The sequence below is a fragment of the Mauremys mutica genome, chromosome 12, assembly GCF_020497125.1.
Source record: "Mauremys mutica isolate MM-2020 ecotype Southern chromosome 12, ASM2049712v1, whole genome shotgun sequence".
NCBI classification, from domain to species: domain Eukaryota; kingdom Metazoa; phylum Chordata; order Testudines; family Geoemydidae; genus Mauremys; species Mauremys mutica.
Genome location: NC_059083.1, coordinates 29,703,382 through 29,730,087, shown reverse-complemented (window position 1 = coordinate 29,730,087; position 26,706 = coordinate 29,703,382). Strand labels below are relative to the sequence as shown.

Here is a 26,706-nt window from a genome sequence, read left to right as displayed (position 1 = left end):
CTAGAGAGACTGATTTCCGGTTTCCCCCTCTGCTGTGTGTCTCAGTCGGAGCCGGGTGTCTGTGTCCTTCACCCAGAACCAGGGTCGGATTCTCTCCCCAGGGACGGAGCCCGGCGGGAAAGTGAAGATCGGGGCCTCGTCACCAGCATCGATAAATGTCACCTGCCCCCGGTCACAGTCCAGACAAACCCGGATCCTGCTGGGGGCCCGGCTCAGGAGCAGGGGGGTCTCAGGGGAGGTGAGAGCCCAGAACAGACCCTCCCAGCGCTGCATAGCCCAGATCCCCCCCTCAGGGCTAGGGCTGATCCATTCTTTCCTCCTCACAGACTCTCTGGCCACCCCCACAGCCCAGTATTGTCCAGCCCCCACATCCACCTCCCAGCAATGTCTCCCCGTGATGAATCCCTCACAGCCCAGCACAAAGGCCCTATAATCAAATCTCTCAGGGTTGTTGGGCAGTCGCTGAAGTATGTCTACCCGTCTCACACATTTCCTACCCTCAGACAGGACAAGTTGGGGATGAGCCGTGTCTGGATCCAAAGTCACAGTCACTGGGAAAAGAGAGAATCAGAGCGTTAGGTGCAGAGCTCAGCCCCAGGGGAGGGTTAGATGGTCTCAGTGACAGAATCTGCCCCAGCTGGAGACTGACTCAGGGAATTTCCTTCCTCCAGGATGTACCCGGCTCTGAATGGAGAACAGCTCTGAGATGTCAGCACAGTGCAGGGGAGAGTCACTCTTGAGGGAAGTGACAGACAGGGGAGGCTCTATGTCTCTTGCTGCCCCAAGCACGACAGTCAGGCAGCTTTTGATGGCATGCCTGCAGAAGGTCCATCGATTCTGCACCTTTGGCATCCCCACTGCTGAATTGCCACCGAATCCACGGGGATTGCCACCCTCACTGCCCACTGCTGCCCTCACAGCGACTGACAGGCCACCCCCCACGGCTTGCCACACCAGGCATGCGCTTGCTGTGCTAGTGCCTGGAGCTGGCCCTGGTGACAGAGCAAGATGATTTGCTGAACCAAGACTCTGAATATTTCTCATCCTGCTCTTCCCCTGATGGGGACTAGAGACCCTGGAATCATAGGGAAGCCCTGGTATATTTCCACTCATATCATTCACATGGTCACAATCTTCTCCCTGATGTGCCCTCCCTCACTTCATTTTAAAACCCTGGAGCTTGGCTCTCTCTTATTGATGCCAGCATGATGCCTGCTCCATCCTGCCACATATCTGAGCTCTGTAGAGAATGACAACATTCAATAGATCCCTAACTAAAATTCTGTATCTAGTCATCAGGGCCAGCCAAAAAGAATTATCAGTCCAGATTTCAGTTTTTAAAAATTGGGATTTTGATTTAGAAGCAAGGAGCTTCTACAAGAGAAGGAAGTTAGGGGTGGGGAGAGGAGAAAGAGGGTTTGGAAATTACTTCATGAAGGAGAAGGTGACAAGGATGGTTAAAAATAGCAGAAAGTTGGGATTTGGTGGAGAGAGGAAAAAGGAGAGAAGACAAAAGATGCAGAATTTGAAGTCTGAGTTGAGTGACTCGTTGGTTTGAACTCTGGGGGCTGGTCACTCTTGTTCCTCTACCTGACACCAGGGCTGGGATCCTAAAGGACAATAACTGCTCAGTCACTTGGAGCAGGATTAAGGGAGAAATGTGTAAGGAGGGCATGTTGTGATAGTCCTTTCTTCTCCCTCCTTTGAACCTCAGGACTCTGTCTTCTCTGAACAGGGACAATATTATACTACACTGTCCTCATTTTTTGTGCAGTGAAAGGGAGCAGGATCTCCCATTGATTAAATCTGAGTTGTAATTACCTGCATTGCTTAGGGATCTCCTCCACTCTGAAACAAACACATAGATGGGGGATGAGAATTAAGCCAGACAAATTCAGCATCAATAGAATTCATTATCACAGAAAAGGCTGCATCACAGACGGAAACAAAACAAAAAAATGCCCTTACCTAGGTCTACTTGAAGTTTACCTAAATAACAAACAAATAAAAGGACATCCTGTAAAAGCTTCTCCTGGGTGAAATTAACCACTGCCTGCCCCCCAGTCATTGATCAATTGGCCTGTCTACTGTGCATTGTTTTACATCAGTACAACCCTAGGGATTGGACACAGGATAAGCCACACCAGTGCAAGTCACTTTTCACACTGGTGTAGCTGCATTAGGGGTCTGACCAAGTGCAGTTCTATAAGGAAAGCAGAAGGCAGCACAAAACTCTCTGTGGCCTTTATGCCAGCCTTGAGCTGGGTTAAAGGTCACACTTATAACTCACATGCCTCACCTACATGCCAGGACTGTGGGCACTCAGTGCATAGAATCCTGACCCAGGTGACACATCCTCACTTCAATCCTGGGCTGCCATCAGCCCCTCTCGGAAGTTCTTTTTATGGAGCTGGCCTGGAGTCATTTCTGCCATTGGCATCAAGTGCACAGTCCCCCTGGTCACCCACTCCATGCTGCCTCCTGAAGACACATGTACAATACTGGCTTCCGACCCATTACCGATATAACAAGTTATGCAATTAGTATTACTCATGGTTTTCAAGTTGACATTGTCACATTCATTCAAAAATATTTCAGAGCATATCACTGGTTCTACCAGGAGAAAATGGAACTTACTGATAGTGTTGAGATGTTTCCCTGAAAAAGAAAATATAAATAAAATTATGTAGGGACTTTTTCAGTGACTCTAGATTTAAAAGGATCTTTTCATTATGAGTCCTTGTGTAATAATAATGATGCTGTTCTAAGCCAAGCCATTGCAGCTCTCCAGGGACTTGCAGGTTGAGTGCCCAGTGGAGGAGAAATCATTGACACAGAGTTTGGGTACTTTCTAAGTGTAATTTGATTTATTTACACACAGAACTGTCCTAGAACAGAGATGGCCATGAACAGCACACAGGCAATCCTTTCTTTGAAGAACTTCACCTAGCATCAGGGCTTGGTTCCCAGGGAACACCAAGAATTGATGCCAGTTGACTAATAAATCATACTCTGTTTTGAAAAGGCTGTTTCGTGTCACTGAAAAAACTTGCTGTGGCACATAAGTCCCTGAAGAGCATACAAGCCTCTCTTCAGGAGTCTGTCTAAGTGTAGACTAGCTGTGGAGAGCTCTTGGTGTGAAAACCTGAGTTCTGCAGCCCGGAGGCTCAGTTAAGGAGGTGATGAGGCTTTGAGGCCTACTGTGAAGGAAGACTGAGATCTTTTGGATGTGTGGCAGACTGAAGGGGTTCCTCCAAGGGACTGTTTAAGAGCTGGAGTGTGGATCCACGATATTTGGCTCCTAGAGAATCTCAAGAATTGACTCTAACCTGAGATCAAGACAATGAGCAAATTCTCCTGTTACTTGTTCAGCTTCCTCTTCCTGAACATTTGCAGAACCCCAAACTAACAACACAGCCTGTCTTCCCCACGACAGAACATTTGCTCACAAACTAAAACAAAGTTTAAAAAAAAAGAAAAACTTGGAAGACTCTGTGTACTGGCATCCCCAGACAGAGCCTTCCATAACAAATATGAAAAGCCATTCATTAATACTGTAATAATCTTTTGAATATACTAGAATTAAACAGCAGAAACTTCATAAGGCAAGGATTTTTGTTCGAGCCAAGGGTACTTAAAACCCCCAAACCACATTGATTATAGTGGGAGTTGGGAACCTAGCTCCCTCAGGCTCCATTGATAATCTAAACTGGTAGAAACCAAGTGTAGGCTTATTTTAAGATGAAGAGGAACAGGTTTAAGTTAACCTGAAATAAACTCCACTTAAATTGATGTGTCCACACAGAGGTTTGCATTGGTTTAACAAAATCCATTTAATTTCACACCTTAAGCTGATGTAACTTTCTCATGTAGAAAAGTCTAAATGGTCTTTTCTAAGGAGAAAATCTCATTCTGATTACACTGCATTTTCCCCATTAGAGCTTTACCTCTTAACATGAACAGAAAAAGAGTAAGGCTGATGAACACCAACAAAATCACCAGAGTCACACTGCAAACCACCGGCCAAGGAGACGTTCTTGGGAAAAAGAAATCTGAAACACAAAGCCCACATTAATTTGGAAATAATAAACACTATACTACAGTTTGGAATGACAAATAATGTGTACTTTTATTCTAGAAAAATGTATTACATCAGGATTTGTTTGAAACAAGTGTGGGAAGAATTGCTCCCTGCCAGATAAAAATTGGCAGAAACCAATTTTAAAGAGAGGTTCTGCTCACACAGTTTTGATAGTATTTAATACACCATTCAATACTTTGTGACATGCTACCAGCCTCTCCCTGTCTCTGTCTTCCTCTCTCCAGCACACAGAGGCACCAGTAGAAAAAAGGGCCTAAAGGGCACCGCCAGAAAAGTGGGGGGGGCATGGGGGAAAAGGGAGGGGCCTGCATGGGCCATGCCGCGCTGATGTGAGGGCTTCACGTGACCCACGTCACCCCCCCCCCCGGCCAGCATATATAGGTGGACCTGGTCACATGATCTGTTATTAAGGTGGCTCCAGCCTTCCCATTATAGGGCCTTCTTTTCAGTTGCTCACTGCTTTGCCAAACTTTAGCCATCTGGGCAGAAAAGTTCCATGCTGGGTATCTGCCTCAGGCGGACTTTTTTTTTTTTTTAAAACAAGTTTCAGCCAAAATGGTTCCACTGTTCCTAAGAATGAAGTCAGAGAATAACATTGTTTTGACATTATAAAAAAAAAAATCTGATGACCTTTTCTAGGAGACGCTTTAATGCCCCAGGCTTTTGAGCAGAAACTTGATATTCAGCAGGGTGTGACCTTTGTGTCAGGGATGTGCCTTTTCCCTCTGAAAATCCATCCAATAATTGGCCAAGTGATAAGCCTCTGGAAAATTTTCGTTTGTGCACACTCAGAGTTCTTAGAGTTTAGCCGCTAAATTCTCTGAAGGTTTTGTCCTTACAGAGCCTGCTCCATCCCCTCACAGCCCCTACTACTGACCAGACTTCACATGTGACATCCCCACACTCCAGGTCAAGGATAAAAGGGCAAAGCTGAGTTTTTCCTGCAATTTCTGCTCCAAGCTGGTGTGGGGTTGGGCACTAGAATGGACAGCAGGGGGCCTGTCTCTCCTGTGCTCTCAGTGCCCACTCTGCTGGTGTCTAGGCAGAACGGAGGTAGGTGACTGACTAGAATATAATCGACGGGGGGAAAGCTAGACCTGGAAGGAGGTTAAGGAATAGATTAGAACAAAGTGCTTGATGAGGCTGGTTCTGGAGTGAGAGAGAAACTGTGACTGGGAATGAGGTGGAGCTGGACACTGGGTAAGAAGACTGGGAACTAGTGAGGGAAATGAGAGTGGCAGGACTGAACGTGAGAACTGAGACCAGATGGGGAACGGGGGCAAAGGGACAGACTAGAACAAGGCCTGACAAGGAGACTGGGACTGGGAACCAGTAGGGGAACGGGGAAGAGGAAGGGGAGTCAAATCTGACAAGGAGCTGGAGTGTGGGGTTACGTCTGAGCAGAGCCGGCTTTAGCAAGTGCGGGGCCCAATTCGAACTGTTTCAATGGGGCCCCGGCAGGGATGACTATATATATAAAAAAAATGTAAAAAACACATGGGGCTTGTACTCACCGGACAGTGCTCCGAGTCTTCGGCGGCGGGTCCTTCACTCGCTCCAGGTCTTCGGTGGCACTGAAGGACCAGCCGCCAAAGTGCCGCTGAAGACCCAGAGCAAGCGAAGGACCCACTGCCAAAGTGTCGCCGAAGACCCGGAGCGCTGCCAGGTGAATAAAAATTTAAAAGGTGCCTCTAGCCAAGGAAGAGATTCTCACTGGGTGCGGGGCCCTCTTAGGCGCGGGGCCCGATTCGGGGGAATTGGTGGAATTGGCCTAAAGCCGGCCCTGCGTCTGAGGCTGGTTGGACAAAGAGACAGTGCAACCAGCTTTCAGAATGGAGAGAGGTCAACAGTGGTGGCCCCCAAGGGTCTGTTTAGGAGCAGTCCTATTCAACATATTCATAAATGATCTGGAAAAAGGGGTAAACAGTGAAGTGCCAAATTTGCAGATGATACAAAATTACTAAAGATAGTTAAGACCCAGGCAGACTGCGAAGAGCTACCTAAGGATCTCACAAAACTGGGTGACTGGGCAACAAAATGGCAGATGAAATTTAATGTTGATAAATGCAAAGTAATGCACATTGGAAAGCATAATCTCAACTATACATATAAAATGATGGGGTCTAAATGAGCTGTTACCACTCAAGAAAGAGATCTTGGAGTCATTATGGATAGTTCTCTGAAAACAGCCACTCAATGTGCAGTGGCAGTCGAAAAAGCGAACAGAATGTTGGGAATAATTAAGAAAGGGACAGATAATAGACTGAAAATATCAAATTGCCTCTATATAAATCCATGGTATGCCCACATCTTGAATACTGCATGCAGATGAGGTCACACCATCTCAAAAAAGATGTATTGGAATTGGAAAAGGTTCAGGAAAGGGAAATAAAAAATATTAGGAGTATGGAACAGTTTCTGTATGTGGAGAGATTAATAAGACTGGGACTTTTCAGCTTGGAAAAGAGACGGCTAAGGGGAGATATGATTGAGGTTTATAAAATTATGACTGGTGTAGAGAAAGTAGATAAGTGTTGTTTACTATTTCTCATAACACAAGAACTAGGAGTCACCAAATGAAATTAATAGGCAACAGGTTTAAAACAAATAAAAGGAAGTATTTCTTCAAACAACGCACAGTCAATCTGTGGAACTCCTTGTCAGAAGATGTTGTGAAGGCCAAGACCATAACAGGGTTGAAAAAAGAACTAGATAAATTCATGGAGGATAGGTCCATCAATGGCTGTTAGCCAGGATGGGCAGGGATGGTGTCCTTAGCCTCTGTTTGACAGAAGCTGGGAACGAGCAACAGAGGATGGATCACTTGATGATTCCCTGTTCTGTTCATTCCCCCTGGGGCACCTGGCACTGGCCAATGTCAGAAGACAGGATACTGGTCTAGATGGACCTTTGGTCTGACCCAATATGGCCATTCTTATGTTAACCTTAATTTGGTCCCTTTGTGCATATGCCTTATGACACAATCTTTAATTAAATGATCACATGCTATTTCCCCCTCCTCCACACCAGAACTCTTGCCTCATTCAGTGCACTGGAGGCACCTGCTCTGGGGATGAATCTGGGTTGTGCAGTGAAGGAGGGTGTTGCTTGTAGGACCCGGGCCTCATGTCTTTCAAAAGTTGGAAAGTGTGGAAAGAATGAGGCAGGGAATTCCAGGAAGAGAAAGGAAGGTCTCATGGGTACGGCAGTTCAGTGGCCCTTTTGGAGGCAAAGAGAAATAGTATGAGATCATGGCATTAGAAACTGTATCATAGTGCATAAAAAAAGGGGGTCCAAATTTAAAATGCACAGGGACCCTGAATTCTGGTATTTCCTAACTTTTGAATCCAATTTTCATTGAAGGTGTTTTGTATGTGTGCACATGGCTGAGCATGTTGTGGAAGTAGAGCAAGAACTGACAAATACAATAAAATATGGGTAATTCCTCTGTTTTGCCTAAAATCAACGAGTATTTGTATATAAAAAAAATATTTTAAGCAATAACTGACTGCCCAGGAGGGGTAAACCTCTGTTCTTTTGTCTTTCAAATAATCAAAAAAAACCCCAACAAAAAAACGGATGCCAGCTGAACAGCATTCAACATACCATGCATTTACTGGCACAATAGGAATTATGTTCTGTGTTTTATGTCCTGTCTTGTGGTTTTTGTCTCGTGGCCAAAATTGTTGTGTTTAATATTTTCATAAAATAGTCTAGTTCAGAATTAAATAAAAGGGTTAAATCAAAAAGCAAATACTTGTTTTATTCAACTTGAAATATGAAGTGTTTGAATAAATGAAAAAAATGTAATATACTAAAGTCTAATATATTTGCATAAAAAAAAACTTCATTGGCCAAATCTTTTAATTAAAAAATTGTTGTTAAAATTTGCACACCAACAGTCTTTGGAAGCAAGGACATGAAAGGTTAACCCACTCCTCATATAGCACATGGGATCCTTCTGGCTACCTCAAATTTCTAGCCAGACGGCTGGGGGGGAAAAAAAAAAAAAAAAAAAAAGGAAAGCTATTAAACACCAAAGGTTGTACTGAGTGGACTCCTCAAAAGTGGATGTGCTTGTCCTGGCTTGTTGCTCCAAAGCTCTGTAATGAAGTTATTTTACTGAAAAAATATATGTGGCATACATTAAATAATAAAACTAATGTACTGTATAATGGCAATGTGCATGTTCATTGATTTAAAAAATGTATAAGTAAAAAATAAAAAAGGTTTCCTTTGTAGGTTAAAAAAGGCCAAAAAACCCCAAAACAAATTAACTAAAAAAAAAAAAAAAGCTAGCAAGCTCAGCCCAAAAATAAAATGCTGGCCCCGTTCAAAGACACTGCTCCCAGCTAAGACTTGGCTGACAACCAAGAAAAGGGGGGGCCTGAATGTACCCAAGCAGCTATAAGATTTGCAAAACACTGCCAGGCATTAATGAAATATGTCAGGTTTCTTTTCTCACAGGTAAAAAAGTGCTATCAAAAAACCCTAGCAGCCCTGCCACTCCTTGGAACCAAAAAATTAAATCTATGTAAAGGTCTATCAGCAAAAAACTGCCCTGGCGCCACGCTGGAAGGGCCCTTTCCAAGTCCTGTTAACCACCAACACTGCTGTAAAGTGCCAAGGACTACCTGCCTGGACCCAAGCTTCTCACTGCAAAAAAAACCCAAAACCCTCCACCTCAAAAAAAAATGCTCCTACTACTAATTAGCCGATTTCTCCTTCTAGCTCTTCTGTGCCTTCTAAATAGGAGAAAAAAAAACCCAAAAAAGTAAAGTGCTAGTAACTTCTCCCTTGTCCACTGACAAACCTACTGTGCCTTTAAATTTTTCTAAAAAAAGCAAAACCATTACAGGCTGATGTGCTGGTAACCTCTCCCCTGTATGATGCTAAACCACAACTGTTTCAAAAACAAAACAAACAAACAAACTCACTCCATTAAAACTACCAAAGTCCAAAAATTCCTGCCTACAAAAAACATTAAAAACTAACCGCAATAAAAAACAAAAAAGTATACACTGTCAAAAAAAACCCAAAAACCTTATGGAACCCATGCTTAAAAATGTGGTATTGATTGAATTTTGGGGTTTATTCTACAGGCTGCGCCCTGTGGTTTAAATAAGTCCTTCAGCACGTATTGCTCTCCTTAGTTAAATTTTAAACAACAAGTACCAAAGGCACCTTGTTGCCACTGCCCCTGCCCTCTCCTCCATTACACTATTACCCTTGTAATCCATCCAAATACAAACAATGCCAAATATTCAATAAAACCAATGGCCAAGGCCTTCACACTTTAGTAATTTATTTAAATATTGTTTAAAAAATTATTTTTAAGGTTCAAAATATCCCATATAAGCAAACAATTAAGTAAATAAATAAATAAATAAGTATATAATATCACTACAAATAAACCCCAAAATTTGTAATTAAAATTAATTAAATCTATAGTAAAATAAATATGATGGCTGTCTCTAAAGTTTGCAATGTGTTAAATTAAAAAGGCCCTTATTGTTATTTGGTCACCCAATTAGTAAATAATTAAACAAATACACAAAAAGTTTGTTCTGCCACCACAAATTTTACCTGTATTAAAATTATTCCAGTGACTGATAATGTAACTCTATTGCAATATACCCCCCTCTTATACATTAATATTAATGCCCCCCAAAAGTATATGAAGGTGTACAATCAACAAATGTAATATAGTACACCACCAAAAAAGTATTAAAATATCAATAAACTGTAATTAATTCTACACTAAAACCTGTCAAATTTACATTGCCCTTATCCAGTTTCCAAATCACCTCTACATACCCAAGTTGCTCACATAAAGCTGCCATTAAATTAGCACAACAAACAGCCTGGGTTAGTTCCTCTTTAAAAAAAAAAAGAAGAAGGGGGGGATGTAAACAAATCTCTATGAAATGGGGCCAATAGTGCAGCAGCAATTTAAAATATTTTTAAAAGCGAAAAACAAAAACAAAATTGGGGCAACTAGCAAAGGCCACTGGTCTTATTACAGGAGCACAGCTGACCTAGGTGCAAGCTAAAGTTGGTAAATTACATGTTATTTTTACTCTTAGTTAATAACCAAAAGCTATTAACAAAAATTGTATTAAAAATCACTAAGGGTAAAAAAAATTGCAGTGAAATTTGGCATGTTCAAAATTCAAAATTTCCTAAATGACCAGCTAATGACCATTCGGAGTAATCTCGAGCACTAGGCATAGCCTACTGCCCTTACAAATACCTCAAAAATGCCATCTAATGTGTAGCCATAAAAACATACTTTCAATTTTTGAAAATAAAGTTGTATATACTCACAGTGCTCCTCCCAAGCATATAGGAGGCGTATGGGCTCCCACATACCAAACCCTGCCGGGTCCATGGGGAGGATGCATATGGGACTGAATTAGTCACCGTAATATCTAAAAAATTAAACCACCTGGTATGCCTAGCCAATTTGTTGTTAGTGCTCCTGGAATAACACCCAACATTTAAATAAAAGTCAATAAACATTTTGGCTGTTAAAACCTCTGCAGCTTCAGTGTATACGTAAACTGAAGCCAAAAAAAGTTGTCACTGTTCATAACAATATTTGCTAAAAAACAAACAAACAAACAAACAATACCCTAACAGAACACCTACTTTTTCAAGCTAATAATAGCTATGTGTATGTTAAAACCATCATGTTGCAACATATACATTTTAATCTCACTTCTGCTGCAGGCAATCATATTCTTTACTGGCCTGCAAATAAAATCTTACTAGTAGCCTTTAGGTTTCAAATACCCTTTAATTGAACTAGTTTAGTGCCTAATCAATTTCAAAATTTGCATTCACTGTTACCAAATGTTCAAAAAAATCTCTAAATTACAAAAGCAAATTCATATGCTTCAAAATATTTATCAAGTAAAAAAAATGCCTTTCATACAGCTTATTAAGTGTCTACTTTATGTACTAAGTATAAAGTATTGTGCTTTGTAACTAAAACTGTACAACAACCCCATCATATTATTACTGTAAAAAAGTTATTGCTTTTTTTGTTATTTGGTTTTAAATTATGTTATTATTATTGTAAAAAACATAATAGTAATACCTTTCATGCCCATGTTAATGCATTGTCATTGCATCCAATCAAAACCCCTAAGGTTAAAGCATTTAATCTAAAATCCAAAGCTTAATGCAAATGAAGGTTTAAAAATGTTAGTTGTACTAGAAGTACAAAAGGGGTGTGTGTGGAAGTAGAGCAAGAACTGACAGGGATTTGAAGGGGATTTCAATGAAAACAGTCACCTCTGTGAGCAAGAGTCAGGCTAGCTGTTAGCCTAATAATGCGAGATTTGTAGAAGCGAGGATTGTGTGAGGCGAATGGGAAAGAACTGTGTGAGAAGTTGTTGAGACCTTGTGCAAATAAGTATAAAATGTAGACTAAAGTCTAAATAAATGTAAAAAATAAAATATCAGAATGACCTATGTATAAACAAAATGCAGCTGTTGCTCATTATTGTATGTAACAAAAGGTGTAAATGCTGCTGTAATTGTTTACCTATAAAAAGACCTGCCTAAAAAAAACCCCCTGTGTCCTAGTGCACTCTCCCCCTCTATGCAATTGCTTAAAAATAAAATATCTGACTTTGCTGCACCCAACAAAAAAGTAAAAACTTTGTTTTTCTCCGACAATGTGTATGAATAGTGGGTTTGTCTGTTTATATTTTAATACTGGTTGTCCTTATGCAGTGTCTTCATGCTGTTGGATAACCGGGCTTCTGAACCTACCATCCAACCCAGGAGCCAACTCAGGGGAAAGTGCCTCCTTCTTTTCATGAAATTAATGCTACAGTTAAAACATATAGGAAGAGAAATTGTAGGTAATAATTACATTTCCCAACAGAAATCTTACAAAAGTTTTAATTTTACTTAAATATAACAGCAAGAAACTTCCATAGTAAAAGAAAATCTGATGATTTAAGAGTGGAAATAAATAATGAATGGAGGGCAAATATTAAAATACTCTTCACTTCAGCTGGGATAGGAGCTGATCTGCTAAATGGGTGTGTAGGAACTGATCCAAATCCTATTAACGTCTTTAATGGGCTTTGGATCAGGCCCACAACATTTTGTTGTTATGGCAACACCCTTCCCTGTGTGAAGTTTGCTAGAGGGTGAGAAACCAAATTTCATATTAAAACTTGGACCTTGTAGTGAGTGACACGCTCACATGATTGTTCCCAGGGCTCCAGACTTTCTTGGCCCTGCCTTGCTTCTGACCCTTCATGAGACAGAGTCTCAACAGTCACAAATTTCCTCCATGTTGAAGAGATCACAGAATATCACATCTCCCTCTCCATAGTCACTGGGGCAAGAAGCCTAGTCCTTGATCCACCAGACCACCAGGAGGTGGAAAGTCCAACCAATCAGTAGGACCCCCAATAAACCTTAACACTGCCCTGTGGTGACTGTATGAGAAAAAGAAATCGAATTTCAACTTAAACATACATTTATAAAAAGAGATGTAAATAAAAGACCAGTTTATTCTTATATGGGATTTCAAATACCAACCATCCTGTTTTTTATTACAATCATACCCATAGAGCATTTCTAGGCAGAAATACATTTGGATTTCTTTTAAATTTAACCTTAATTCTGAATTTCCTGTGTCAAAACTGCTTGTTTCTGGGATAATTACTGTATCCCTGGAATGTATTTTAACCTAAATTGTGTTCTGAACCTTAACTTAATGTAGTTTTTGGTGAGGAAATATTTTAACTTTTGTATTATTTAGCAACCTAGATTTTATTTCTTCTCCCCCCTCCCCAGTTTGGGATATCAGTGTTTGGTTTTGGTGGTAACTCACCTGATATATAAAAAGTTGAGGGTTCCTTTTCTAGGTTGAAGTAAGCGTTCCTTATAGAACAGGATAAATTCTGGTTTGAATTTTCTGTTATAATGATAGAGCTTTTAATTTCAAACAGCCCACGTCCATCTTTGGATTTTGTTTTAGTAGAGGAAGATAAAAGCTGCCCACTGCGATCTCGCCACAGCACCTCGGGCTCTGGGTACCATCCAGCCAACTGACACACCATTCGGATCCCTCCATCCTGATAACTCTCAACAGAGATTTGAGGTGCAGAGCCTGAAGCTAGAGTAAAATGAATCAGTGTTAATGATATATACATATACAGCCTAGCGTATAAAAGTTTTCATTTTCAATAAACTGATTGAATATACTTTATGACGGATATTCGTAGAAACAGGAAACTTGACTTTAATGAGACTTAAGTACTTGTTAAGCATTTTGCAGTCCTGCGGCCTCAGAGATGGAAGTGAAAGTCTTACAGAGCATGGGAGTGTGTAATCAGCAGGTTAGTAGGTGATGTGAAGTGGGCAAGGAATGCAAAAGAACTTCCCTTAGATTTCTGATTTCTAGGCTTTGAAGGTTTTTTGTTCACACCACTGTGATCATCCAGTCTGACCTCCTGGATCACACAGGCAATATGTCTTCCATGAATTAATTCAAGTCCAAAAGCTGTGGCTGACCTAGCACACTCCTTTTCACCAGCGGTGTTCAAGCTGGTGTAGTGGGTCCTGGTGCAATTGTAACTCTCACTGAACAAAGGTTTTGTTTTGATTGTAATTGAGGTGAGGAAAATGTGTTTTTTTCACTACTATCCCACCCGAGATCAACTTATACCTGCAGTGAAGAGCGGCATTGAGTATTTAACCTCTAACTTAGCATGAACAGATAAAGTGAAGGATTATGACACAGAAAAATCTTGCCTCTCACTCTCTTTCCCAATGACTGTTCTATTATGTACAAATACTTAAATAGTCGCTGGGCCAGAGAGACAGGCTCCATTGCCCAGAGGTTAGTGCACCCACCTGGGAGGTGGGAAACCCTGGGTCCAGTCCCCCTGCTCCAGTCACTCTTTCATTATTTATCCAACCTGGAACAACTTCAACAGCAGAGACTGAGAGAGCCTCACATTAGAATTTCCCATAGCTCAGTGTTTAGAGCACTCTCCTTAGAGATGGATGACCCTGTTTGATTCCTTTCTCCACCCTGCAGAAAGAGGGGAATTGAAGCTGGATGTTACACAACCCAGCTGAGTGCTCTAACCACTGGGCTAAAAGTTATAAGGTGGGCACCTCCTCCTCTGGTTATTTTGCGTGGAGTGGGGCAGGCACTTACAGTTACTCCTCACTTAACGTTGTAGTTCTGTTCCTCAAAAATGTGACTTTATGCAAAACGATGTTAAGCGAATCCAATTTCCCATAAGAATTAATGTAAATTTGGGGGGAGGGGAGGTTCCAGGGCATTTTTTTTTGCCAGACAAAAGCCATTATATACATATACAGTATAAGTTTTAAACAATTTTAAACAGTTTAATATTGTACACAGCAATGAACGATGTGAAACTTGGTTGAGGTGGAGGAGTCAGAGGGTGGGATATTTCCCAGGGAATGCCTTAGTGCTGAATGATGAACTAGCATTCGGCTGAGCCCTCAAGGGTCAAGACCCAGCTGTTAATGTAGCCTCACACATTACAAGGCAGCATGGACTGAGGCAGGAGGGAGAAAACACAATAGATGCAGGGCTGTGGCTGCAAACACTTCCCTGCAAAAACTGAACATGATGATGAGCCCACACTGTCCAGCTGGAGCGCACCACTCCCTCCTCCTGGTGGCACATGCATGGCTGCACAGGTGCTGACTTTCCAAAGTGCTGGAGAGTGCATGCATGAGTGAAAGAGAGAGACGTGCATTATCCCTTTAAGTACGCTGACCCCACTTCAAGCATGCTGTCTTTAAAGCAGTTCAGACAGGAAGCATCGGCTTCCAGCAAGCTCCCTCCATTCTGTCCCAGAGCCCTGTCCCCCTCCTCTGCTTTGTGGAGAGGGGGTACAGAGTGGGGGGACAGGAGCAGGGGGACATCTTGACATACGCACCCCTCTTCCCCTCCCCCTCACCCCCCAGCAAGCAGGAAGCTCCTGAGAGCAGCAGCAAGGAAGAGGGCAGGAGCAGCATGGCAGTGAGGAGAGAGCCACCTGAACTGCTGCTGGGCAGCTGCAGAGCTGCATACCTTACAGGGAATTTAGAGGCACTGATGAGGGGGCTTCTAGCTCCCCGTGGTTCTAATACCCCCAAGGAGGGGCTGCTCTTCCGGGGAGTCTTGCAAGCAGTGGACAAAGCAGGCAGCTGCCAAAGGACATTATAAGGGAGCACTGTGCAACTTTAAATGAACATTTTCTCTAATAGATCAGCAACGTAACAATGAAACAACGTTAACTGGGACAACGTTAAGTGAGGAGTTACTGTAATTAATTCCTGCAAGAAATATAGGGCCGAATTAGCCCCGGGCCCTCAGAAGAGTTACCAGATTTTCTGGAGTCCCTCCCTGTATATAAGTTGTCTTCCTAATTTAAAACAACATGATCACATGGGGGACAGAGGCTCAGGGCTTCCCCTAGGCTCTGAGGTGGGGCCAAAATGAGGGGTTCAGACTGCAGGAAGGGGCTCCTGGCTGGGGCAGAGGGTTGGGGTGCAGGAGGGGGTTCAGGGCAGGAGATTGGGGTCTGAGTGGGAGTTGGGGTGCTGGGGTCAGGGTTGGGATGCAGGGTGCTTACCTCAGGCAGCTCCCCTTTGGCGGCATAGCAGGGCTGAGGCATGTTCCCTGCCTGCCCTTGCCCATGCTGCTCCCAGAAGCTGCCGGCATGTTCATGGCTGCAGCCCCAGAGGGTGGGGCAGGTGGCTCCACATGGTGCTCTTGCCTGCAGACTCTGCCCCCGCAGCTCCCATTGGGTGAGGTTCCCGACCAATGGGAAATGGGGGGAGGCACCTACAGGCGAGGGCAGCACATGGACACAGCTTCTTTCCCTTATTGCTGTGAGCCAGTGCTCGCAGCTCCAGCCCAGCAGAGGGGGAGGAATGGTAGCACGTGGAGCCTCCTCCACCCCTCCGCCAGGCAGGGCTGGATAACGCAGGGGCTTTAATGGCCCCTGCAAAATGATCTGGACTTTGGCAGCCCGGAGATCTTTTTGCAGGGCCTCCCTCAGCCTGGGGCCCTGGGCTGCAGCCCCGAAAGCCCCAGCATTAGTCCAGCCCTGAAGAAATGACTTCATAGGCGCCTATGCTGTCTGGCTTCTGGTTTCCCACTCATGGATCACCAGCTGAGACGGGAACCTCCCGGCAGCCTGCACTTAGCTGTCCATCTGTCAGTGTGGGGCTGGGGCTTAGGACACACCTCTGTGGTTGACATTTCCCATTGGCTGGCTTAGGCACCATCATCTCCTCTTCTGGCTGTTTTGTATGAAGTGACTCAGAGACCTAACTCATTGCCATAGGAAACATGTTGGGCATTTTCCATTTTCTTCCTGAATCTAAAGGAGGGACAGAATTTGGCTTCTGAAAGAAACTAAGCTTGGGCCAGTAACTAAGAACCAGCTGCTGCTATTGCTAAATACCCAGTGAGGATCTCCCTCATCCCTGGGATAAAAGGAAACCCACTATTTGTGGGTGTCTCTGTCTTTTGAGGATGAGCAACTCCCTAATGTCTAGGGATATTGTCCATTCCCTTATTTGGATAGAAAGCCCGTAGAGAGGCTGAAATGTTTCAAGGCACAAACACCGGCACTGCTGATAGGGGAAACGTGGAAGTGAAAGGGGATTTATGGGTAACAAAATGATAAACACTAAGGCCCAACTCCACAAAGAGAATTGGTGTTGCAACACCAAGCACCAAATGGCCTAACTTTTAAGACGCTTAGAAAACCACTGGAATCCACAAAGCCTGAGTTAGGTGAAAGATCAGTGCCTGAGAATGGGACCCACAAAATCCAGCATCTGGGGAGGAAGCTGCCTAAAAGAGCCCAGAACAGATGTTGATAAGAGTGGTATATCCTAGCGGTCCTCTGTGCCAGATTTCAGAGCCTGAACCCAGGCTGGATTGAGGCCCCTATCTCTGCTTGTGACTCACAGCCTGGCACACTCTTCTGGAGTCAGTCACCTAAGCCACTTTTTACAATCTGCACTGGTGCTGGTACCTCTTATAGAATGTTCATTCCAGTTTTTAAGAGCACTTGAACCAGGGGTGTTCCACATCTTCAGCAACTACCCCCTCTGCTTAAAGGAGGGGAAAGGATGTGAACAGGGGCCTCCTACTGCCCATGAGTGTGCTCTGATCACTGGGCTCTGGGTTATGATGATGTGGGGCTCTTTCATTCTCTCCTGCTGAAGCTGTTTCACTTAGGACAAATAATCATTCACAGTCATTGGAGCTGGAGGATTACACCTTGGGTCTCCTTCTAACATGTGAGAGCCCTGATCATCGGCCTACAAATTATTCTCACTCTCTCTATCTGGCCCAATGACTAATTTAGGATCTCATTTAATGACTAATTGGAGGATTTATGGGGCACCTGAATTTTAGACTTTGGTGTCTGACATGGGGAGTTAGGGGCCTAAGTACTTTTGTGGACTTTTACAGACACATTTTACTGACCTTCTACCTTCAGGTCCAATACTGCTTCTTCATAAAATACATCATCTTGAACAAAACAGCGGTACTGTCCTTCATCAAAGGGTCTGACATTCACAATCCTCAAGGCAACATTCCCATCCATGATGCCAGCTTTCAAAAGCTCTGTCCTTTCATGATATTCTGGCATCTGCTGCTCATACTCATCCTTCCCATGCTGATACAGGTGCACAAACGAAGTGAACTCAGACCGGAACCATCTCACCTCCATGTTCTCAGCGCTCATCCTGGGGGACAGGTGACAGGGTAACACAGTGTCCTCACCCACAATGGTAGTGACAGGGTGATCAGGTCCAATCACTGTGAACCGAGCTGCCAAAGGCACAAAGAAGATAAAACAAATAAAGTGAATGTACATCATATTCCCTTTTAAACAATTACGTTAATAAATTAAGTATCAGAGGGGTAGCCGTGTTAGTCTATAAGGTGCCACAGGATTCTTTGCTGCTTTTACAGATCCAGACTAACAGACATATTGGAGCATGAGCTTTCGTGGGTGAATACCCACTTCGTAGGATGCATGATGCATCCGACGAAGTGGGTATTCACCCATGAAAATTCATAAATTAGAATCTCTTTGTGCGTATTTCCTATTCTGTGCCTCTATTGCAGTGCTCTGTCATTGACTAAGATGTGTCCTGAATTTTTATATTAATTTTACAACCAACAGTGCATTTGGATAACCATAATTTATATTAGTTTTTATGGAAGCTGAAATACTTTCTGCCATTATCCTTACAAGCTGCTCCAGACAGAATTAACTTGCATTTGCAAACCTTTCAAATCGTTGCTTTCTGTTTGAAACAGTTTAAGTTTTTTGAATGTTATAAAAACATATAAACTAAGTTAAAGAACATTATTAGGGTACCATTCAGGAAAGAATCTTTTTTCAAGAAGGAAACTTCCGCATGTGTTTAACTTTAAGCATAAGCTTAAATGCTTTACTCCAGTGGTTCTCACACTTTTGTACTGGTGATCCATTTCACACAGCAAGCCCCTGAGTGTGACCTCCCTTATAAATTAAAAACACAACTTTTAAACACTATTATAAATGCTGGAGGCAAAGTGGGGCTTGGCATGGAGACTGACAGCACACGATCCCCATGTAATAACCTCGCAACCCCCGAGGGGTAATGACCACTAGTTTGAGAATCCCTGCTTTACTCAATCAGGAGCTAAGGCTGCCAAACAAAGCAGATGCCAGACTGTGCTACTTCATTTCTGCCTCCTTTTGTGTATGATACAGTCTTCTGTTATAGGACCTCATTACCGGCCTTTCCACAGAACCCCTGTTTCACTCCGACACTGCTCAACTGGCATCAACAGAGCGAAAGAAAAGAAGGTTTCCTACAGCTAACCACTTGCTTGACTTGATGCTCACAGAGAGTACCTTGCTCATGAGCTCTGTGAAGTCAGCTGGGATGTTTGAGCTAATACGTCCCTCCCTGCCTCTCCCATCAGTTTTAAAAGGGGAGATAGATAGGTGGCCAGGAGACCTTCAATGAAGAGTCTTAAATACTATAACTCCTTTGCCCTCTGGCTCCTATGGGATCTGCATCTGCACAGTCCAAGCTGATTAGGTTTTTTAGAAGAAAATGGGCATGTTGAGGGCACACAAGAAGGGCCATATTAAGAAATTGGATGGATGAGGTGTAGTTATTAATCCTGAAGGTCTGGGGAGACATTTTACTGTATTGTTACCCCCTTTCAACCTCAGCAGCTAGTCCAATTTTGGAGCCTGTTAGAAGTTGACATTGATAGAGCATCATACTCTCTTTGTTGCAATCTTTTTTATTGACAAGGAATGTACCAAGTCCTGCTTCTCCAAATGCAGGAGGAACCAAAAGCGAAAGGAGCAGTTTTGCAGCTTACAGCCCCCAAGCCTTTCTAGCCAACAGACTCAGAAGTTCTCTCTGTAACTTTTTTCCAGCATCACACTGTGGTCACAGGCTCATGCTTGGCTTCTTTGCTTTTTTTTTGTCTCCGCCTCTCTCTCTCTGTTCTTGTCTGCTGTCAGTTCTGTGTGTTCCCTCTCTCAAATCTCACACTCCTACACTCACCGGGTCACAATACCCAGTGGAAAACCTCCTCCCTGTCTTTGCCACCTCCTCCACACTCCCAGCACATCCACAGTACTAGGTGTGGTCTACACTAGCACTTTTGTCGGGCAGGTCATCCCCCAGATCGACATAAGTGTCACCGATAAAAGTGCCGGTGTAGACAGAACTGTGTCAACAAGAGAATGTCTCCTCCATCGCCCATTAGGGGTGGTTTAATTATGCATAGAGCAGCTACAGGGGAGACTTTACAGTGGCACAGCTGCAGTGGTACAGCTGTGCCGCTCTAAGGTCTGTAGTGTGGACATAGCCCTAGTCTCTGCACAGACTCTATTTAGCCTTGTTTTAGGTATTGCTACTTTACTCTCTTTTACAGCTATATTAAGTGAAAGCGTGCATGCACACACCAATTTGAACAAGGTCAACTCAGTCCAGAACAAGATGTTGCCCAGCACATAACAAATCATTTATTTTTACTGATGTTGATACGCTTGGGAATTTGTGCTGATTTTTGTTCAGTTTTGTATAATGTAGTTAAATAGGGTTGTTTCACATTATACTCCATATTATTTATGGAAATATGCTTATGAATACGACATGACACAGTTTGAATAAAGCATTTCCAGTTATGTGACATATCTTTGGAAAGGTTATAAACTCCTGAATGTGTTCATCCTATTTGTATGCATGTATCATTTCTATGAAGTGTAAACCGATGTTACTGTTACTAATGTAGTTATGCCAAGTGAGGGCCATTAAGGAACTTCAGGAACTTGATGACTTTTAAGCAAGAAACGATGGGATGTCTATAGATTTGTTTTCCTGTAAGTCTGTGGGACGCCTGTGAGGAGGAGGGGCGATGGGGATCCCTGCATAGGTACCGACTTCCCCTCTGCCCTGTGGGTGCTCAACTCCCCATGGCCCTGCCCCTGCATCGCCCTCACCCCACCTCAATTCTACCCCCTTCCACAAAGTCCCTGCCCACCCTGCCTTTTCCCACCCCAGCCCGCCCCCTCCTCCCAAGTCCCCACCTCTGCCCTGCCTCTTCTCTGCCTCCTCCCCCGAGCCTGCTACATCCCCACTCCTGCCCCTTCCTCCTGGAAAGTCCTAAGTGCCACCAAACAGCTGTTGGGTGGTGGGAGAAGCGCTGGGAGGGAGGGGGAGGAACAGGCACGTGGGACACTCAGTAGGGGAAGATGGGAGGAGGCAAGGCAGGGGCGGGGGGAGCTTGGCTGCCAGTGGGTGTGGAGCATCTGCTAATTTTTCCCTATGGGTGCTCCAGCCCCACAGCACCCATAGAGTCCGTGTCTATGGTTCCCTGCCAAGACACATGTCTGTCAGCTGATGCTGGAATCCATCTTGGATTTTATATTTTTCCACAAAGTGGGGGGAAAGTTTAACGAATGAGAAAGGATTCCTGCCTTTTGCCAAATCTATAAAAGCGTATGAGGCTGGATAAAGAGGGAATCATGAGGACACCCCTGCTTACCACCCAAAATGCCTGCTGGAACTAACAGAGACTGAACAGATTGGGCCGGAACAGAAATGAGTCTGGTCCGTGAAAGCAGCTTATTGGAAGCTTATCTTTGAGGGTGAGATATTACATGTAACCAGTTTCTTAGTGTATTAAGCTTAGCCTGGTGTGTTTGTTTTATTTTGCTTAGTAACTTACTTTGTTCTATCTATCTGTTACCTCTTATGATCACTTAAATCCTACCTTTTGTACTTAATAAAATCACTTTTGTTTATTAATAAAGCCAGTGTAAGTCATTGTTACCTGGGGGGCAAACAGTCTGTGCATATCTCTCTTCACTTCGAGAAAGAGGGCAAACAATATGAATTTATACAGTATAAAACTTTATACAGTGTAATATGAATTTATCTGGCGTTCAGGTTCCATTGGGGCTCTGCACTGGGGTGCTGAGGCAAGTCCCTTTTAACTGACCCTTCCCAGAAATGAGTTGATCTCAGTGTCTGTATTCTGCAGAGGGGTGTGGCCCTATCTTCGTGCCTGTGCTGGAGGAGGCCTGGAGGGTCTGGCTTGGCAAGACAGAGGCAAGGGGTGCCCAGGCTGGCAGAAAGGTTAGGTTCAATGGTATCTCAGAACATCAAGTGACAATCCCAAGGAGGTCCCGACGAGGGAACCCATCACAATTTAGAAATCATGCAAATAAAAAAATTCTGTAAGAAGCAGCAGAAGCTAAGGACATTCCTACCTGATTCCAGGTTGTGAACATAAAATGTCATGAAGAAAATGATAAAATCAGGTAGAGAGGAGCTGGCTCTGGAGCTGTGGCAGATTGAAAGACCTTTCATCTCTGTGTAACTTGATCTAGATGACAGGGGAGGGGAATAAAATAAAAAAAATTATTGAGTGTAACACAGTCACAATGACTGAAGGCATCCTGGATAGAGAGAAAATGGAAAATTATGAATACAATACATTACTGGCAAAACAAAACAAGACCCTGCAGCACTCAACTTAATTGCATTTCTCTGGTTCTATGTAACTTTCAATAATGTTCTGAATACTGCATTTGATCAAGCCCAACAGTTCATGGAATGCTCCCTGCATTGATCAAAAGCTGTCTCCCGATCAAGGGAAATCAACCAATGTGCAAATCGAATATTTTTTAGCCAAAATTAAATAGATCCACTTTTAACAACCTTTGCCTATTGAAGATACAATGGGTCTGGTCATGGCACACAACCAACCCAATCACAGTTTTCAGTCTGTCTGCCAAGGCCTTTGAGAAAAGTTATAGCTGGAGCAATGCAGGGACACAGCTCTCCAATCCTTTACCTCCCCAAGGTACCCCTTCTTAAGCAAAAGGGTGAGAATTTCTCCACAACAACAAGTGGTAATATTGTCTCTCTGACCTTCTCCTGAAAAGCCTGGACCAAGTCGGTCCCAAAACGGGTCCAAAAGACCTTGCAAAACTCAGGCAAACCATCATTACCAGGTGTCTTCCCTGGAGCATTTAGGGCATGTGACACTGTATGGATTCTGAGGGACATTTGAGCATATTCTGAATAATTAAATGCTTGTCAGTTGGATCCAAACAGATGGCTGCTTGTGCATTTGATGGAGCTGCAAACTTCTCTGGAAGACATGGTGGAGTACAAGCTTTGCTCAGAGAAAAGTGTAACCCTAAGCTTTCCTATTCACACTGCAGAGGCCATCTATGCTACTGGCACGAGTACAAGCTACAGACTCTTCAAAAGACATTAAAAAAAGCTATAAATTATATGTCTTCATTATATTCTTTTTTTCAGCAAGAATCCAAAAACACTGAATATCTTGGAAAAAAATATAGATGATACACTGGTCCAACCTGGGAAAACCTTCTGGCTTTCTCATGAGCGATCCTTGGCTGTTGTCTTAAAATTACTCCAGCCGTTATTACCGGCTTTAGAAAGTATCTACCAAGATGGGATGGATCTAAGTAGTGAGGCTGGTGGATTACTTTTGCTACTACATTCAGAGAAGACTATTGCCATTCTCTTTCATGTAAGTCTACTATTGAAACCACTTGGGTCATTAAACAATGCAATCCAGGCATCTGTTACAACAGTAGTAGATCTTTGTCCAGCAACAGAAGCTACATTTGGATCAACCAGAGAGCTATCCATTGAAAAGTACTGGAAGAAGCAAAGACTTCAGTCCAGAAGTTGACTAATGAAGGCATTTATATTGAATCCTTAAGTGAAGAGGACACAAAGTGTTTGTTAAGACAACTGAAGTACACAAACTTGATTCTTAAAAATGTACAACAGCGACTTCTAGATTCTACTCAACCTCTATGTAGCTTTTACGGAGTGAGGCACTACCAGCAATGGGGCTACCATGTGCTCAGGACAGAATAGAGAATTTTAACACAGAGTGGAATATCATATGACAAATGAATGAAGATTTGACTTCAACTTCTTTTTTATCATCACTAGTGGCTCAACCTGATCTTTGTGCTATGTTTCCTCGGATGAAAGAAGTAGGAATTCATCTCTTGCTACTCCCAGTCACAAAAGCTACAGCTGAGCATTCTTTTTCATCATTGAATAGAATTGTGTGTTCTGAAAGAAGTCATCTTCTGCCTGGTCATGTGAATGAACTAATGAGCATATCAATTGAAGGAATGGAAGTACTGGACACATGAGAAGCCACCAAAGATGAACGTGTTGCATTCAAGAAGTTCATTAACAGAGCTGTGCAAAATTATAACAAGAAACCAAGAAGGATGTAGATCAGAGGTGGGAAAACTGTGGCCCGCGGGACCGTCCTGCGCATCCTGAGCTCCCTGCCGGGGAGGCTAGCCCCTGACGTCTCCCTCACTGTTCCCCCTTCCCCACAGCCTTGTGGGCAGCGCCCTGCACACTCCTTCAGGGATCTGTCAGGTAGTTTGGATGTTCCCTGAGATAAGGTATGTTGAGGTGTTATTAGTCCTGAAGGCTTAGGGAGGCAGGAGGGTGATTTTAAAACAAACCAAACAAAACCAGCTAACCAACCAAACTGCTATTGGTCCATTCACCTTTGTATTTGCAACTAGAGAGAGCGTGATGGGCTCTTTTTATCAATATAAAACATAATCATTTTAATGCTTTAGGTTTGTATTACTCCACAGTAAAAGAGAGTGTCCATCCAATGAGCTGGGCCTTCTTGGCAATCTGTTCATACATGTATTTTGTAAAAATAGGCTTCAAATTACCTGAAGGTCAGATCAAGCAGTCCAGCAACAAAAGAAACACAGCTAAAAAAAAAATTCAAGTAAGGTCCTGCTCCTGCTCTGTGCTTACATTTACACACTGGAATTACTTCCATTGACTTCTCTGGGACTGCTCACAGTGCATAAAGTTCAGCCCATTTGTAAGGCACTGCAGGCCTGGGGCCTAAACAAAAACCTATAGGAAGCAACAGAGGCCGTGAGGATTCCTACCTGGTTCCAACTTGTGAACATAAACAGTTATAAAATAAATAATAAAGCCAAGCAGAGATGAGCTGAATCCAGGGCTGAATGAGAGACCCTTCATCTTCATTGAAACGTCATCTAGAGCCACACAACAGGAAAAGTATAAAGAACACAACAACAGTATAACTTAATGAGTAGGCTGCAGTGATTAGGACAAGCTGGATATTAGAGTTTGAGGAACAGAAGATTGCAAAGGATCCATTAAATAAAAATAGGGATAAATGCATTTTTATGTGAACTCATTTGCATATTATGCAGTGACAGCAGTCATCCCGTAGTCTGCACATAAAAGAGCAGATCAGTGTCAAATGAGATTAATGTCCCATGTACCCCCCCCCAAAGAGAGAGAGAACAAACTCCCCTGAATATGAATTAAGAGAATTAAGGGCAGGATTTTGAAAATCACTGAGCACTGGCCTAATTGTGCCCCACTGAAGTCAACGGGAAAACTTGAAATGACTAACAGGGCAGCAAGGTTAGACCAAGACTGAGAGGTTTTAATAATCTGACCCTAAAATCACAGGTGTTAGGAGATTTCCTTTTTGTAATTAAAACAACAGCTTTAGAATTTTCTCTTCACAACAATCCCATAACCCCCTGTCTCCCAGACAGTTTTTCTGTTCCCATCATGGGAAACAATAAGCCAGTGTAATAGGTAACATTGAATACGCTGTACATAAAACACAGCAGGTGGGAAATAGATAGGAACAGAACATGTTATGATACTTTGTTTTTATTGCCATAGCATGTAGTCACTGATCAGGACCCCATTGAGTGAGGTACTGTACAAAACATGTAACAAAATCCAGATCTCTGTCCACGTAGGAGATCCCCTCACTCATGGAGCTCTGTTCTTCCACACAGGCAAAAAAAATACGTGTTGTTTTTTTTTTAAAGTTGCCTTTTGGTATGTGAGATTTTAGGTCACACTCACTTCATATTCTCAAGCTTTTTTCCTGCAATCACAAGGGCTAGAAACTTTCTTTAAAAATTAAAACTGAAATTCTCTCCTAATCACAGGACAAGAACAGGTGGGGTTTTAAGGAAAGTATCGAATATTTCAAGACTCATGATAAAATTATGAGAGAATTGACACCATTTGAATAGTTCAATATATGTCATTATACAATAAATGAAAAAAAAAGGCAGAACAATGCAGAAATAACCACAAAAGCTTTTTGAGATTTAATTTAAAAATAAATATTTCAAAATGAATTTTATTTCAAGTAAATTTCAAATGACCAGTTCAAACTAAAAGGAATGAAAAGATTTATTTTTATTATTGCTATTATGTTTCTCCTGCATCATTTCTTTAAAAAAAAAAAAGAGAGAGAGAGTGAGAGCGAGAAAATGGGAAAGTTCCCAAACCCACTCCCCCAATATTAAAGTGTGTGTGTCCATTTTTTCCAAATGACTTCAAGCTGTTTTTTATAAAAAGGAAAGAGCCATAAACATTTCATATCAAACAAAAAAAATTATACAATGTTTTTGATGAAAAATATTTTCCCCCCTTTAAATCATGTCCAGAGATACCCTCAGGAATTCTCCCCACTGACGTCTTTTCACACAGGGAATAACCTGTCTCATAGTTTGTAACATGGGCCTTTCTTGCCATTATGCCATCAAATCTTCCCTAAACCCAGGACCATCAAAATCACCTCTGCTGGCCACCCTTCTACAGCTCTGTGGCCACAAAGATAGGAGGCAACATTCATTTATCACAGGATAACAATACAGTGTGTACAAACTGATCACTCAGTGGTTGTTGTGGATCACTTGACATGCATACAGAAGACCAATACCAAAATATTCAGCAATACATTTCAAAGGGTGCTTCATTTTAGGCACATGCTTAATTCCCACAGATCTCAAAATGAATAAAGGCTGTAATTTGTTTCCATTGATTCTGGACAAAACTGGACCTTTTTTCCTTTAAAGTATCAGAAGCAAAGGGACTCAGCCCCAGAGTCGAGTTGAAAACTACTGACAACAGGCAGGCCAGGAAGCTATACTGATTGCAGTTGAGTTTGCAGCCCTATGTTT

At 42.8% G+C, this 26,706-nt stretch overlaps 1 protein-coding gene across 1 annotated transcript; it reads right to left on the bottom strand.

Moving 5' to 3' along the window:
* On the bottom strand, positions 1-24,732 carry LOC123346666 (butyrophilin subfamily 1 member A1-like). Its single transcript, XM_044984140.1, has 9 exons — positions 24,631-24,732; positions 21,916-22,031; positions 17,607-17,954; positions 12,963-13,247; positions 3,948-4,052; positions 2,638-2,658; positions 1,969-1,989; positions 1,822-1,848; positions 1-551 (listed from the first exon to the last, which is right to left on the bottom strand). Exons 2-9 carry the CDS (start codon positions 22,013-22,015, stop codon positions 1-3), a joined length of 1,458 nt encoding a protein of 485 aa, XP_044840075.1. The 5' UTR covers positions 22,016-22,031; positions 24,631-24,732.
* Between the last annotated feature and the right edge of the window lie 1,974 nt (positions 24,733-26,706).

Excerpts from the sequence above, each read along its gene's own strand:
- LOC123346666 (XM_044984140.1), bottom strand. The coding sequence starts at position 22,015 with ATGAAAGGTCTTTCAATCTGCCACAGCTCCAGAGCCAGCTCCTCTCTA. Across the intron at positions 17,955-21,915 it reads TGTTCACAACCTGGAATCAG|CTCGGTTCACAGTGATTGGA; the intron begins GTAGGAATGTCC and ends TGCCTTTGGCAG. Across the intron at positions 1,990-2,637 it reads GAAACATCTCAACACTATCA|GTAAACTTCAAGTAGACCTA; the intron begins GTAAGTTCCATT and ends TTTGTTATTTAG.